We start from the raw sequence: 16365 nt of genomic DNA on the forward strand, positions 1-16365 counted from the left end.
CCGATATACCGCCTACTTTTGATTCCTGGACGTGGACAATAGACTTATAATGTCAGCCGGATATCTGAAACGGTAAGTTCGCGAACAATATGACTGTATATTCAACGACTTTTGCGACTGGAGAGACTCTGTGTAATAATAAAATGTAGTTGTATTATAAAAGTATATTATAAACGCTTGAAAGTTAGTAATTAATTAGCTATAAATGATGTGTTTTAATACTCAAAATGATTAATTAATCATTATCTTTCGGTATTAAATTGGATTTCTGTGTGTAAGGGAAGTATATTTATAAAGTACATATTATATATATATTATTTAATGGTGCTCAGAAAAAAACGGTTTATTAATTTTTCTATATGCACAGCACCATAATACATTTTCTTATTCGTTAATCAAAAATCATGTTAAATGTTTAATTTTTAGGAGTAATAAAATAATTTAACACTAGAACGCGATCTTAAAATTGAAAAAAATGCTAATTTCCTATTAATCCTTGTGATTTCGGTTAGTGAAAAGTTATTTCGATATTATCTTTATCGTTATACAATTATTTGTATTATATTCACGTATTTTCAATATTTTGTACTGTATAATTAATATAAAAAAAAGAAACATTAAAATGATTAGCGGTGTCAAAATGACACCATCAGCGGTTCTAATGTCAAAAGTTTAACGCGTTCGCTCTTTCCCTTTTTTTTCTTAGCTTGTTTAATATTTTCCATCATTTTTCGCATTCAGCAAACGTATGTATAACGAAGTATCGGCATTTTCGCGCGGTCGACTTCGCGAAGTCTCAACTTTCCCTTATCTGCGTATCAGCATGCGCAATGTCGTGTATACACACTGCAGAGAAATTCTTACCGCTCGTCCACTCGATGAGAGCGTCGTTCGTGGCGCACTTGAAAGATGACCCTAAGGCTTATCAGACTAGAGATTGATAGCGAATTCCATTTAATGCACTCAGTGCGCACTGATACATGTTACAGACGTCGTACACAAATTAATGTAAAGACGTGTGTTTAATATAAATATAGAAACGGATTAATCCGTCAAGTCCTCAAATAATATGTTATAATTCAAAATACTTAGATTTCAGATTAAATAAGTGCACAATGTCTTTAATATGCACTAACCGAATTCGTTATAAGAGATTTGTTCGCGTTGCTTGTTTTGTACTCTTGAATACTTATTGATCATAAAAATAAATAAGAAAATAAAGGACTCTCAATATTAAAAAAATAACAATTGTGTAATATGAAAGGCGATAAGAGTCAATATAAATATACAATTGTTATTTTTTCTATTTATCATTTCACTTTGAAAACGTTTTGTACTCGTAGCTCTTGAATACTTAAGTATTGATCATAAAAATAAATAAGAAAATAAAGGACTCTCAGTATTAAAAAAATAACAATTGTGTGATATTAAAGGCGATAAGAGTCAATATAAATATACAATTGTTATTTTTTCTATTTATCATTTCACTTTGAAAACGTTTTGTACTCGTAGCTCTTGAACACTTATTGATCATAAAAATAAATAAGAAAATAAAGGACTCTCAATATTAAAAAAATAACAATTGTGTGATATTAAAAGCGATAAGAGTCAATATAAATATACAATTGTTATTTTTTTCTATTTATCGTTTCACTTTGAAAATTTTTTAGGAATATCAAGCAACAAAAATAAATCTCAGATCTAAGATTGAGAATGAGATTGAAATTGTCCAATCAAACATAAAAGATAAAAGCAAACTTTGCTTTGATTGGTCAGATTCAATCTCAATCTTAATCTATATATAGTCTGATACGGGTTTCAGCGATCCCGATTACACAATTAATCGGTTCATCCGTGAAGGAGCCAGGTGATTCGTCAGCTTCACTTCGAGGTGTCCTCGCGAATGCGGGCTTCGTGATCCGGGCACCGTTTCAATGCATCCGACTGTACCGCCTCGTATTCGCCACGTATGTATCTACGCGTAGGCACACTCGATATAGGCATTCTGTCGATTGAATTGGGCGGCAATGCGCCGCGCTTCGGTGCAGCTGCTGCCGTCATCCATGTTCTGGAAGTTGTCGACAGCTGCGCCGATTGCTCTGTGGCTGCTCCAATTTCCTGGCTTTAGAATGGTTCGATTAGAAAAGACGAAGAGACGAAGAGCCGATGCAGTTAGGAGTGCCGGGACATAACACAAAAAATAGGAAAACGAGCCGACAAGCTGTCACGTTTGCAAAAAAATGTAATTCGTTTTATAATCGGAACAATTGATATCACGTTTTTATCTCGAGTTCTCGATTAATCATAACTCCAGAAAATTGAAAACTTATTTAGAAAATAGGAAATCTTCTTTCTCTCTCTCTTTGATTTCCTCATTGTGTATAATACAGCTAACACTTCTCTGAAAATGGTATCGCGATTGAAAAGAAAAGAAATATTCAATTCAAGGTCTGAGATAAGCGAGTAATATGTCGAAGATCCGACATTCTGAAGAATCCACTAACTTATCTAGTATGGAACGCTGCGAAACTTTCCTTTCACCTGGCTGTTTTGCGACACGAGTCTTCCATTGCGCTTCCACTTCGCCAGCTATGCTATAGTGTTGATTACGCAAGCGTAAATAATTGCGAGTGACCGTGTAAAGGTCTACTATATGCAGATATAGGACAAGAATACAATTTACTCTCTCAATTTTTTTACTGTTCGCGAAAGAAGATAAAGTTATTTCAAATCTGTCATAAGTTACACGTATCTTAAAGTGTAAAAAACTTAAATGATAAAAAGTCAGATAAAATACTGTTCGTTTTAAATGAAGCGACTATATATTAGATATCTAGCATTTAGCGAATAGTGATACTAAAAATGGAACTTGTTTGAACGATACATATGTATTTATGCATTGTAACAAAAGTAAAACTGAAATATCATGATTTTAAAAAGAAACAAACGTCACGCGATAACATTGCGTTCTCGCGAGTAAGTAAATGTCAGGGTGAAATATAAAAAATTGAGGTTTAGAGATCAGTGAATGTAATGCCGCTTCATTTGTTCTTATTGTCGAGATACGTCGCACAACATCTATTACGGATGTGTCATAAGAGAGCAGAGAGCAGATGTGTGGGCAGAGTAGGAAGTTTAGTTTTACACAAGAGGCAGCTGAGGCGAACACAGATGCAGCCAGATCTCTTCGTCTCGGAAAGGAGCAAGGATGCTTTTTTTCTCGCGATGATAATAAGTAGTTGGTTTCAAAACGGAGTTAAGATGCGGGCTCCTCTATGGCATAAAATGAATTATCACCATCACCGATTATTCAAGAAGCAATTTGTTTTAGTAAAATAAAACGCTAATGGAACATATATGGTATTAATTATACCGCAAAAATTATAAAATATAATATTAATTATACCACAAAATTATAAAATATAATTTAATTGGAAAATCTATTATATTGTTATCTTTTACTTAAGAATCGAGAAAGAGAATGTTTGTATTATATTAAATTGAAGGCGAAGAGAAAAATTAGAGTTTTATGTTTATATTGTTATTATTTTGGAAAAACATGTTTCTAACGGTTTATTATCAATGATATTTAACTTGATGTATCGAGACACGAGATAATCTGCAAATTGCACAGTTTCTTTGAAGAAAATAATCGCCTCGAAAGTATAATTTTTACATCTCAAATACAGCAGTAAATAACATCTAAATAAATTCACATTCAGTTTAATTTGATCCTACAAATCTGGCGCTCTTAAAAATGTAAAATCAGTTCTTTTACATTAAGAGAATCAATTGATTACAATCGCGTAATATTATTGCGAAAGTAAACGGATTAATTTAGAAGCTTATAAACACGTTAAGCAATACACACGTAATACATTCATCGCATCTATACTACAATAAATATACGTGCTCACTAAATATTCATTACTCCATTCTTGAACTGCGAGACAACGCAGAGGTACGGCATTTGAAGCACGCACGTCTAAAAGACGTCGTGTAGTCTATTAAAGGACATTCTAATCTCCGATACGTGCTCTAGACCGTCCTTTAGCCTTTCCGTTGCTATGCCAGGAGATGGTTTCCAGCTGCGCTGAAGAATTTATTACGACGAAGGAGTATAAAAATCCGTAAAAGAATCAGTATGCCGTGGCAGGAATTAGGCGGCGCGGCGTGCAGCCGTTGCGAGGCAAAAGAGGCGCGCAGGAGGCGCCGCGGAGGAAAGCTGCCGGTCACCGGGCATGGAAGAAAGAGAACGAGAGAGATAGAGGGAGGTTCGCAGCTGCTATGACAGCTGCACACTTCCCAACATTACTCCCCGGCCGATGCGCGCGTTCCGTTCCTATCCTCCGCATGTGCTCGATCCCTCCCATCGTCTTGCCAGGTGCTCCTCGTATCGCCGACGCGAGCTTCGACAACGCACACCGCACCTTTACCTTTTGTTACATCCTGTGCCCGCGTCTGGCCACGGGACGTGCCACGAGGAGGTCGACGAAAATCCTTTACCTCAAAAGAGAAAACTCTGATCTGGTTGCGATCGCGCAGCAGATTGCTCGCGCGCGTTCACGTCTTCACCTGCGGCCCGCGTGATCGAAGGACAGATGCACGCGGCGCGAAGTACAAGCGCAATGATCGGCGAACGATTGAGTAATGTTTAATGTTAAGTAATCTGTCGATTAAAAAAAAAAAAACTCTCTTCGTCACACTTAAAGCTGGGTTCTACATTAGTTGCAAGTCGATCGCAAGTTTGTTGCGACAGCCAATCTGAAGCGTTGATTTCAAAATGCAAGCTTGCAATTAATGTAGAACCGGCATTAAGTATTAGGTATAAAATAATGTCGGAGGTTGTTGTTTTTATATTAGTAGATGTTAGCTCTATAGTAATTTCGTTCGACACAAAGAATCGAATTGGGATACCTCTTGACATTTAAAAGTCCATTACAGACAATAGTTGGTTCTATGCTAAATAATATACCTTACATAATTCCTCTATATTGTATATTGTAAGAATACATCATTCTCCGATAATGTGAGCTTCACGCGAGTTTAAATGCTCCAGAGACAATTAATAGCATACAACGAGATTTTTTAACTCATTTTTCATATCACCCACTATATTATATTTCACTATCGCTTTGTTTCATTCTGTAGTCTGTCATCTGTCAAATGTAATTTTTACTTATTTTAATCACAATATGGAAATCCATTTCTACAGAGATTAGCGTTTCCAAACAAACGATATATCTATTGATTACTTAATTTTCAATCAAATGTTATTTATTATATCAATTATTTTATTTATTTATTTTTTAATTTTATTTATCTTTTATACGCGCGCGCGAAGGATTTCTGAAATTCGTAAACGGTAAAAGAAATAGAGAGAACGAGACGAACAAAAAGTGTCAAACGGTAGAAGACCTGTAATAGCGATAACATTAATCGTTACGCTCCCAAAGCGGTGAACAAAAAATGGTGAACGCTCGGCGCCTAGATATTTATTCGACCGCCGAACGACTTATTCGGCTTCGTGGCTCGTAATCCGCAGGAACCCGGTGATCCACGGCGATGGATCGCTTTCTCGATTGTCAGGAGAGGATTTGGAACGGCCGGTCGCGCCGGCCAAGAGAGCCGCGACTTCTTCCCCCTCGCCGATTATCGGTGGGGGGAAGGTCGAAGAAGGCCGCAGCTGGGTTAGATCCGGTCCGCGCGCAGTTGAATGCACGGTGCATACCGGGCGGCGATATAGGTTCGCCGATGTCGTTATTCCTCCCCTCCCCCTCCCCCTCACCTTGTCCTTTCCCTCTCTCGCCCCCTCCACCTCCGCTCGTTACTCCACAAACCTGCAGTTGGCAACACGTGTGTATGTGTCTCTCTCTCTCCTTCTCCTCTTCGTTTCCGATCGTCGTCGATAGAGCTCTTTGTCTCCGAAAGGGCCATTTTCCGGTATCAAAACGGAAATCGGGCTCTTTTGTTTTTTTAAAGGCTCTTTTCGCACGGCGATCAGTTTTTCTTTGTAGGTCGAATTTTTTTATATTCAATCTCACTTTATTAAAAAAGTGTATACTGTACAAAAGAGTACACTTCTAATTCAGCTATAGAAAACGGACTTTTTTATATCAGGGAAATCGCGTAGTTTTATACGGGAAAATTTCTCGTCGATAATTAATCGGAGGGAAAGTGAAGGGGATGATATATTGACAGTTATCTTTTGTGACAAAATTGAAGAAAAGAAACCGATGTCTTAATTATCACGGGATGATCTAAGCAAACATTTTGAAAGCCAATCTCTGCAGGTTCGTACAGGATCGTACCTGTTCGCTGTTCAAGAAGAAGAGAGAGAGAGAGAGAGAAGGAGAAAGAGAGAGAGCGGATTCCTGTTTTACATGCACATGCTCCCTTCATTCACGACCTGTCTCTCCCTCCTTTCCACTTCCCGACAATGTTCTTCTCTCACTTATCATGTTATGTTCCCCCAGTTATTCTCTTTCAAAACAAAAGTCTATTCTTGCGGGGGCGGATTAGTCTAAAGACTAGTTTTGTCAACAACCAATTGCGACCCCTTCTTTCTATTTTTGGTCTTACAGACGAGATCCTAAACTAACTATATATTCAATTGATGAACGTTGATCAAACACTATTTATATAATACAAATCTATAGAGCTATTGAATTGCTATTCACGAAATAGGTCGCTCATTCTTTATCGGAACGATCGCCTTGGTTATTGATCGAAGTCATTCATCGTTCAAGTTCCCACACTCTCTTAAGAGAGATTTGAGGAAGTTACGGGGGATAATGACTGCGGGTAGACTCTGCGAGAAACTGGGAAATTACATTCGCATGATCGCATGGTGCACCATCCTTCGCGGAGCCACCAGTCACCCGGTCGCTCCAACGGCTCTTCTGGCTCGCGACCGATTCTTCCCCCTTCTTCTTCATCTCCTCCTTCGCCGCCTCTTCCTCTTCCTCCTCCATCATCGGTATAACCACCACTACCGTCCTCGTCGGCCCCATCGTGATGGGGTCCAGAGAGGAGTTGCAGAACTGGTCACAACAGCCTGCGTGTCAGTCCATCGCCAAACTCGGTCCTGTGCGTTACCGAGCCGAGAGGAAGTGCTGTCGCTTATGCACGCTTGGTAGATTTCTCGAGTAGTTTACTTGGAGAGTCGAGTCGAAGTTGTGTGCTGTACGGGCAGGCAGGCGACTTCCTGTCGAGTGTCACGACCGCGACTGTACTCTCGAATCGGCCTGAGTCACGGAGACTTTCCGCGAAACGATCGCGAGTAAAAAAAGGTGCTAATCGCTCGCGCGGAGCGTGGGAACGCGATTTAAATACAGGAAACAGGGACGAAGGCATGTCCCTCTTTCGCGAGCCGCGAAATTGAATGGTTCCAGCGGTGAACACGAGTCATCTCGGTTGCGCGAGTGACGTTGGTGCCTTTAACATTGAAGATGGTGCGCGGTCTGTCGCAGTGGACCAAGACCCTGAGCTTCCCGGCGAGGGTGTCACCGCAGAGACCCGCCAAGGAGTCCAAGATTTTCCACGTAAGCCCCAGTGCTAGCCCCACGTCACCGCCCAGCCCGATCAACGACACCATGGACAAAGCGCCTATAATTACCGATGAGGTTTGACACATTTTATTTTTTGTTTTTTATTTTTTTTTTTTTCTCAATTTTTTTGCCTCACGTTTTCCCACTTGTTTTTGGCTTTTCATTAATCACTTGTAAAGCTGTAGTGCCGTTAACAGGACGACAATGCTTTTTTAATCCGAAATACCCAGCTAACATATTTCTGTAGACAACTACTGCCTGACAATTAACGACGCGTTTATAGTAATTCGTGTGGAACGTGGTTTAATAGTCACAAGTTCGTCTTCACATTTCGTGAAATTTTATTCTTTTCGTTATGGACCGTCGTGATGTAACGTCCGTAATAACGTAAACACTCTCTACGTGCGGGGGAAAAGAAAAAAAGAGGAATCCGTTAGAGATTAAATTGTGGTTGACTCAACGGAAACGCTGGTTTCCTATATATATATCAACGTCGTTTCCGGACATCAGGAATATATACGCGCAAGTTCACGGTAAAATCAACGTCGAGAGACCGTTGACTCGAAAAGATGCGTCGCAAGAATCCCGCGTCAGAGAGAAAACGGTTCTTTTCGACATAGTCGCGTTTCGGTATTGTCGCCAGATGCTGCGTTAACGCGACGACGACGGGGATTTTTCCTCGCGCTCCTACATGATTCGTGGAATTTCGTGCATGAGCACCCGGTGCCGTCTCACTGGAATAAAATAGCTAGCTGTAAGAGGCACGACCGGCGGCGGGCAGCGGAAGCGTGGGAACCAAGCGTAACAGATGGCCTCGACCGCTTCCGAAGTCGTTCGACCTCTCCTCTCGCGTCGCTCCTCCTCGCTCGATTCGATAACGCGAAGTATTCGGTTAAAAAAGCACCCGAGTATTTCAGAATTGACTTCTTTATTCACCGCAGTTTCCGGATCCCGGGTTCTGAAAAGAATACATTAAATTTCGGAGTTATAACTGACGTTGGCAGCCTTAACTAAGTCAGCGAGATATTCTCATTCTCCAAAACCTCAAAGATTTCAGCCGTAACTTCGAACTCTCGCGTTTGTGTGAAACATTAATAAACGATTCCAAGTATTAATTTCCGAGAGGCACCAACTTTTTCTCTCATTCTTCGTCTGAAAAATTTCTCCGAGACTTCCGAGCTCGAACTTCACCTGTACATTCTTGTGAATTTTTGGTCGTAAAAAATTAATGAATAATTAAAAATGTTAATTTCAAGGCAAAAATATCTTATCTCTCATCTTCGTCTAAGAAAAAAGTTCTCTGGAATCTTACGCAGAGGTTGAATTTCAAACTGTTCGCGCAAAAATTAACGATATTAATGCGATAATTTTTTCTGTTATTTTGTATAAATAGGGAGACCAATCGATTCTTCAGTTAAACGACTGCGCGTCTATTACATCAAATTCAAAGTTACATTTTCTATATAATTAGATGAATGTCAAATATCAAATTGTGTATCTGCAAATTTTTACCGGTGAAAAATCCCATTCCGTGGAAGAAGAGAGGGGGGGGGGGAGAGATATTTCTGAATTCTAAGTACAGTGCACTGTGCTTTAGTCATGTTAAAATGTACGAGCGGAAAAGATACAATCGTTGTATAACGCAGATTAGCGAATTTAATGAGGCTATTAGAAAGTGGGAAGATGTATCTTTTCGCGTTTCAGGGAGAAGTTTCTTAAACCTCCCAGATATATATATGTGCTTGTGTGTCAGTCCTCTTCGTTCAACTGCGAACGCGCGTATTCGAATCCAAGAGTGAGAGCGCGCGCATCCGCAATCGCGTCGGCGACCTTTTGTGGGTACCCTCGTGTCATCCTCCGCTGCTCAGGAATGCGAGAATGTGAGATAACACGAGCCGAACGACGGTTACGTTTAGTCCAACGAGCGCTCGGTAATTACGGTGTGTTATATTAAAAGCTCTCGGCTATTATCTGTGTCTCTCGTCCCCGCTCTTCCCACGGCGACGACGACAACGACGACGACGGTGGTGGCATTCCCCGGTTGGTCTACGCCGGAAGTGGCGCGGCTTCTCCTCCTCTTCCTCGCGCATTGTTCCTCGCCGCGCATTCCACGACGATGAACTCCGCCGTTCGAGTGAACGAGAACGTTACGCTCCGCGGCAATTCGCTCCACGAGGGGGAAACCGTGAACCTTTCGTTCGTTTGCGAGAGCATTCTATATCGCACGCAGAACCCGCTAAAGCTAACGCAAACAATCACCGTCTTTAGCGACGCAAATGATACGCTCTTGCCTTGATATTCTCGATTTACACCTTTTTCTGAAACGGTTCTGCACACAATTGTTCGTATATTCCGCGTGCACGCGTGTGGAAGAAATATTACCGGACTAAAAAACTATTCTACATTTTTTCTTCACGAACCGTCGATTTACGCCGAGAGAAAAGTTTTTGGTATTTCTGACGTGATATAATCAGGGTTTTCCGTTATCCAGATAAAATTATCTAGATAATCATCTAGATGAAGAAATGACTTTATTACGGAAAAAATTATATCTTAAAATTTACCCTGAAAATATGGTAATCGTGGGACAACATTATATTTCGCAGAATTTTTATGTAAATCTGTCACATTCATTAATAAAACTACAATAAAATATAAAATAAGTATGATTAATTTTACTGAAGCGCATGGTAAAAATCTTTAAATTTGTTGTATTGTACCATAATTACTATATTTTCAGAGTAAATTTTAAGAAATCCTTCTCTCCGTGATCTTATCTTTACATAGATTATTAACAATACAGACTATCTTTATCTTATCTTAGATTAAAAAAATGTTGTCTTTTTCAATTTATCTAAGATTGTAGAAGAGTATTAAAATTTCTATGTAAAGAATTAATCTCCAGTAGTAGTAGTGATGAGGATTTTTTCGTGATACAGACAAAAAAATTGGGACTAGTTTGACACCAATCATTCAAAGCAGTATTGAAGTACTTTCATATTTAGAAAATAAATCAAAAGAATTAGGTATTCTGAATTTATATCCCTCCACACATTAAATAAATTTTTTTTTAAATATTACATGTCATTGCCAACAGCGCTAGTAGAACGTTTTTTTAGTTGCGGACAACAAATTTTAATTCATTAACGAAATATTCGAAAATATTAATTTATTAACAATCAATAATTTGCAAAGTAACGGTGTCGTAATTAGTGCACTTTGGATAGTTAATAGTCGACCCATTTTTATCACCTCGATACGATAAAGTAAATGCGTATCAATTAGTGGACAATTAGTAGACATGACCCAATTCGTTGGACAAAGTGATACAAGATTTTAAATATTAAGCTTTTAACGATACGTACAACTCTAGATAAATTTGTTGTTTGTAAAAATAATTTAATAACGAATTAATTTAGAATCGTACGTACCATTAAAAGCTTTGTCCAACAATTGGTTCATGTCCATTAACTGGTACATTTACCTTATTCAAGATTCAAGAGTTGACCGTTATTGGAAACGACGACACGGAGATTAACTCGCGTCGCGTCCTATGTTAATTTTCGACTATTTGCCAAGGTCGTATACGTTGGATCCGAAAAGAGATAGTTATTCGAACGGAGCGCGAGTTCGCAGCAGTCGATTCGTGGGAATATCTCGATGTCGTCAAGGAGAATGTAAGGTATAATTTTCATGCCGTTTACGTCATCGAGTCCATTTTGCATTAGTCGCATCAAAGACAGACGACAAGCAGAATATCAAGAATGTCGCTAATCGAAATGATACAAGCAGCAATCGGATTTTTAATTTTTCAAAATAATAAATGTCATTACGCAACCTAAACATGGAACAATCATGAATATTACATCAAGATTCGCTTGTTATTTATCTTACACGAATCTCGATCTAGAATGCGGATGGTTCGTCGAGGTCAAACACAAGGGACAAATCATGCTGCGTAAATTACGCTTACGATCGATCGTTCATGGCAATGACAGTGAATATTGAACATCGAACGCATTCGATGCTGCGAGGCATGAAGAATATATACATATAAGTAGAACATGCGAAGATCGATTGTCCGTTACTTTACCGTAACGTCATGCTTATACCTGCTGCGGTGCCCAGTATTCTAATATCGAGGACCTAATACGATGCAAACAGAGCTCCATCAGAGGAGCGAACAATGGACGACTTAGTAGAGCAGAAACTTTCAGAGTTATATATTTATTATTTATTATTATTATAACTCTATCTCCTTTTTTAAAATGTGTGAACTGTGAATCCTTTTGTCGGCTTCTTTAATATATATGATTTCACATGTCTTCACGTTACGTGATGTATTCGAAGTACCGTGATTTATTCTCCGTTTCGTGTCGAATTATTTTGTGTAAACGTGACAAGTATGTCAGGTTCTCCGATTTCTTCACACATGTCATCTCTGTTTCTTCTTCTTTTTTTTTTTTAAAGCGTTCCAATTTCGAAGCGTTCGATATAAAGTATTCGAGAGCATTCTTGAAAGGGAGAAGATAGGTTTGTCCCTTTCATTTCTTTTGTGTTTATATCACTCACCACTAGGTTGGTTGCATTAGGTTCCTCGACCTTGCCGGTCATGCAGGTTTCAACTTCCAAGCACCTTGCTCGCACACGCATTTATACACCGGATGCGTTTGTATACGAATGGTATAAAGGTTGATCGCATCTCACGATTCTTTTTCTTGAACTGACGTGTGCTATTCAAGAAAATAATTTTGACAAAAAGTCCAATAGAAAGATAGAGAGAGAAAGAGAGAAATATAAAATTGTTAGTTTTTGAACGATGATAGTTTTGTTAATTATTTTTCACCATCGTCTATCAATCTGACATAATTAGAATATTTGGCAATCTATGTATATTTTTCTAAAACTGAAAAATAAATAATTAACGAATAGTTAAATTACAGCAAATTATGAATTTCCAAATTTTTATGCGTTATTCTGACTGAACAAATTATGTTACAATCTCCTGAGATGTTAAAAACAAAATTAATACATTTATCGGTCTATTTGTGAAACTAAGTTTGAAAACCGGTACATCGATGTTGCAACCGCTTGAACAACGCGACAATGGATTTAAGGTATTCCTGGCTTGCACACCTCCCACGTGGTTCTCCGCACGAGATAGTATCTCCCACGGCGCTACATCCTGTGTTATCACTTTAGTATTTCGAAAAGTAGCCTAGCCGGTAGCACCTTCAAAAATAATTTTCCGGTGATTGCAGGTGAAATAAACTGCAATTTAAACAAATTGCACGAAGAATTCAAAATAAAGAGCATCCGGTTTGCAATTCAAGTGGAATCAGCCTTAAATCACTAATAAATAATTCACGTTAATTTGTGACAATGCCTATGATTTATAAACAATATGCATTGTGTTCTTTTATTGAATGAAAAAATTTTATGCAATTAAAGTTAATTAAAATTAACCTTTAATTTCTTTTGCAAGTTTCATACATATTTCAAGAATAAAAAAGTAAAATATTATTTCAAGTATTTTGAGGGAAAAAAATCAGGGGATCCTGAAGCGAGATAACGGACCTTTGCTAAAAAGATTCTCTGAAAAGTATGAATTTTTATCTATTAATTCAGACGTTTATCCGGATTACGGTATATGCGCGCCAACAGTTTTACGTTTTATGTTTCGGCAGACGGCAAACAGACAAAGGTAAATAACATCTTTGTCTCGGTCTGTTTCAGAACTTCCAAGACACGGAGGCAGAAAAGGCAATAATGGGGTCCATCGTATACTGCATACATCACAAGGACGGTTGCAAATGGTCGGACGAGCTGAGGAAATTGAAGGTAAAGTCATCGAAAAAGAGTGCTCGTTATTACAAAATGAGAATTGTATCTCGATGGACCAACTATAAATTTAGATTTTGCTCTTATCACAGGCACACCTGAACACGTGTAAACACGATGCGATTCCTTGCGGCAATAAATGCGGGGCGATGATACCTCGCGTACTCATGGAGGATCATCTCAAGTATACCTGCGCTCAACGTAGAGCCCGTTGCGACTTTTGTGCCAAAGAATTTACCGGACACACCTTAGAGGTATAACAGCGATTCCTATAACACGTGCGAGAATTAACGACACTTGAAGCTTTCAATGACAATTGGAAAATTATTTTATTTTGTTTAAGCACACACGTTTTATTTCACTTATTTGTGTTTCTGTAATTTCAAATATTTTTAACTTTGGGAAAGGAATTTTATTAAATAAAACGGACTGTTTTTTTTTTTTTAAATTCAATTGTTACTTCTATTAGAGATTCCTTCAAGAATTATTGATTCCAGAAGGGAATTGCAATTATAAAAACACATTGTTTGCAGAAACACACAGGGACATGCGGTTACGAGCCTCTTTATTGCGAAAACAAATGCGGCATGAAGGTGCAAAGGCGACACCTCGGCCAACACAAGCTGGGAGAGTGTGCCAAGAGACTAGTCGCCTGTCGTTACTGTAACAAAGAATTCGTTTTTGATACGCTCGGCGCTCATCACGCGAAATGCGGTCGATTCCCGGTAGCATGTCCTCATCGTTGCGAAACCGCGGTGCTACCCCGAGAGGATCTCGAGGTTCACCTGAAGGATCATTGCACCACGCATCTGCTTTCCTGTACATTCAAGGACGCCGGTTGCCGCTTCAAGGTACTATTTTTTCGCATGTCATAGCTTATAAAAGGTAAATAAATTAAAAAGTATTGAAACAGGTTTATTTCTACGAAATACAATACTCGATGTTTAGAGAAATTGATACGAAGATCTGTGTCTTCTTTTTTTGTCTTTTATATATATCTATATCACGCAAATATCCTAACATCACTTTGAAATATAACTAAATATTTAATATGAAATAAAAAAAAAACATATTTACTTTATATATTTTAATTTTTCTCTGTATACATATATTTAAATTTTTCTTTAAAAAATTCGTATTTTTCTTTTTTCCAAGAATGACAAGTAAATAATAAATAATAAAAAAAACCAAATTAATAGATCGATTAATTCAATGAAGTAAATTCAAATTTTCGTAATTTTCGTAATTTAAAATGAAATTACAGCGCAATTATTAGCATGCAAAATAACAAAGTAATAATTTTACTCTTTTATTCCAAAATTACGAAGTCACTACTTTTCGATTTATTTTGGAATCTTTCTCAGCTTTGAATTACAAAATCAATAAAATTACGGTCTTGTTTCCAATCTTATTATTGTTAGTAAAATTATTATTAAAATTAGTTAAATCTGACAATATGTTGGGGTAACTTTTGACATGCAAAGAATGTACATACTAATTTCGTAATTCAATGCTGAGGACTCCAAAATGAATCGAAACGTATAATTCATTTGGATGACATTGTAAATTATGGAATAAAAGAGTAAAAATGTTACTTTATTATTTTGCATACTAGTAACTGCGTTGTACTCGTTCTGTTGGATTTTACTTTTAATTTTATCAACAGTTTATAACGAGAATTGGAATGATTTGGGAATTTAAATTATTTATAATTTATTAATTTGTTTAAATAAAACTCTTCTCTCTTATTCTCTCATTTATTATTTTTATTCTAGGAGTCTAGTAAATGTTTTATCATGATTTTTTTATAACAGGGAAATAGATTCTCGCTAGATAAACATCTGGAGGAATCCGCAAAGATGCATCTAAGTCTCATGTGCAGTTTGGTGACGAAGCAGCAACATCAAATTACGAGCTTGAAATCAGCGATTAGCAAGCTATCGTTAAATTACACGGGCACGCTTATATGGAAAATTACGGATTATGCCGCCAAGATGTCAGAAGCAAAAGCGAAGGAAGGAATGGAGCTTGTCAGTCCACCTTTTTATACTAGTCAATACGGATACAAGTTACAGGTGCGTTACATACATATGTATATATATCAGTAATCAAATTTCGTCTCGATTTTCGTTTTGACGCCCACTCTCTTGTTGCGTACTTTGTTTCAAGGTGACTCTCCACGATCAATAATACTGCTCAGTAATATATATTGAATCAGTAATACTGAAAGCGTGCATTACAATATTTTTAGTATTTTTATAACTTTGGCACACGATTTTTCTATGCATTTATATATTGTTTAGCTAGTTGGTATTAGAAGATTAAATGTTAATTCACTAAAACAATTTTCAATTTTATAGGCTTCCATTTTCTTAAACGGAAACGGGACCGGAGAAGGCAGTCATATCTCGATATACATAAAGATCCTACCTGGCGAGTATGATGCACTTCTGCGATGGCCGTTCTCACACAGCGTGTCTTTCACGATGTTCGATCAGACAGTCATCGCGGAAAAGGCTTGCAATATCGTGGAAAGCTTCATACCGGATCCAACTTGGAAGAACTTTCAGCGGCCAAGTCGCGAACCAGACTCTCTTGGTTTCGGTTTCCCAAGATTCGTTTCTCACGAGATGGTGAAGAAACGACACTTCGTCAAAGACGATACCATGTTTATTCGAGTTAAAGTGGATCCTAGTAAAATCGTAGCGGTCTGAGAGAATGCATTAACGATTCTGAAGAAACGTTAATGTTTCTGGAAACGGACATTATGTGATATTTCCGAGTATTTACTCGCTTGAGGGGACATATACGTGTAGTACTTACGTCGTTTTAAATAATGCACGGTAGTTTATTTTAAATCGACTGAAAACGTAAACTATATTGCCGCCTGTCTGCGTCGTAACAGTTTTCATTCACTCGTATTACACTTGCCAATAATTATAATAATAATTAATTTATTAACACGGCCAAATGC

General features: G+C 37.9%; 1 protein-coding gene across 2 annotated transcripts; it reads left to right on the forward strand.

The window, feature by feature from the left end:
- The first annotated feature begins 9 nt into the window (after window positions 1-9).
- On the forward strand, window positions 10-16354 carry Traf4 (TNF receptor associated factor 4). Of its 2 annotated transcripts, XM_018549493.1 has the most exons (7): window positions 10-72; window positions 7452-7625; window positions 13287-13391; window positions 13484-13645; window positions 13925-14242; window positions 15206-15466; window positions 15752-16354. In XM_018549493.1, exons 2-7 carry the CDS (start codon window positions 7452-7454, stop codon window positions 16103-16105), a joined length of 1374 nt encoding a protein of 457 aa, XP_018404995.1. In that variant the 5' UTR covers window positions 10-72; the 3' UTR covers window positions 16106-16354. The 2 variants fall into 2 exon arrangements, with proteins under 2 accessions (XP_018404995.1, XP_018404994.1); XM_018549492.1 differs by lacking the exon at window positions 10-72 and having other exon boundaries at window positions 7254-7625.
- The last annotated feature ends 11 nt before the right edge of the window (window positions 16355-16365 follow it).

Source organism: Cyphomyrmex costatus, unplaced genomic scaffold, assembly GCF_001594065.2.
Source record: "Cyphomyrmex costatus isolate MS0001 unplaced genomic scaffold, Ccosl1.0 scaffold826, whole genome shotgun sequence".
Taxonomy (NCBI): Eukaryota; Metazoa; Arthropoda; class Insecta; order Hymenoptera; family Formicidae; genus Cyphomyrmex; species Cyphomyrmex costatus.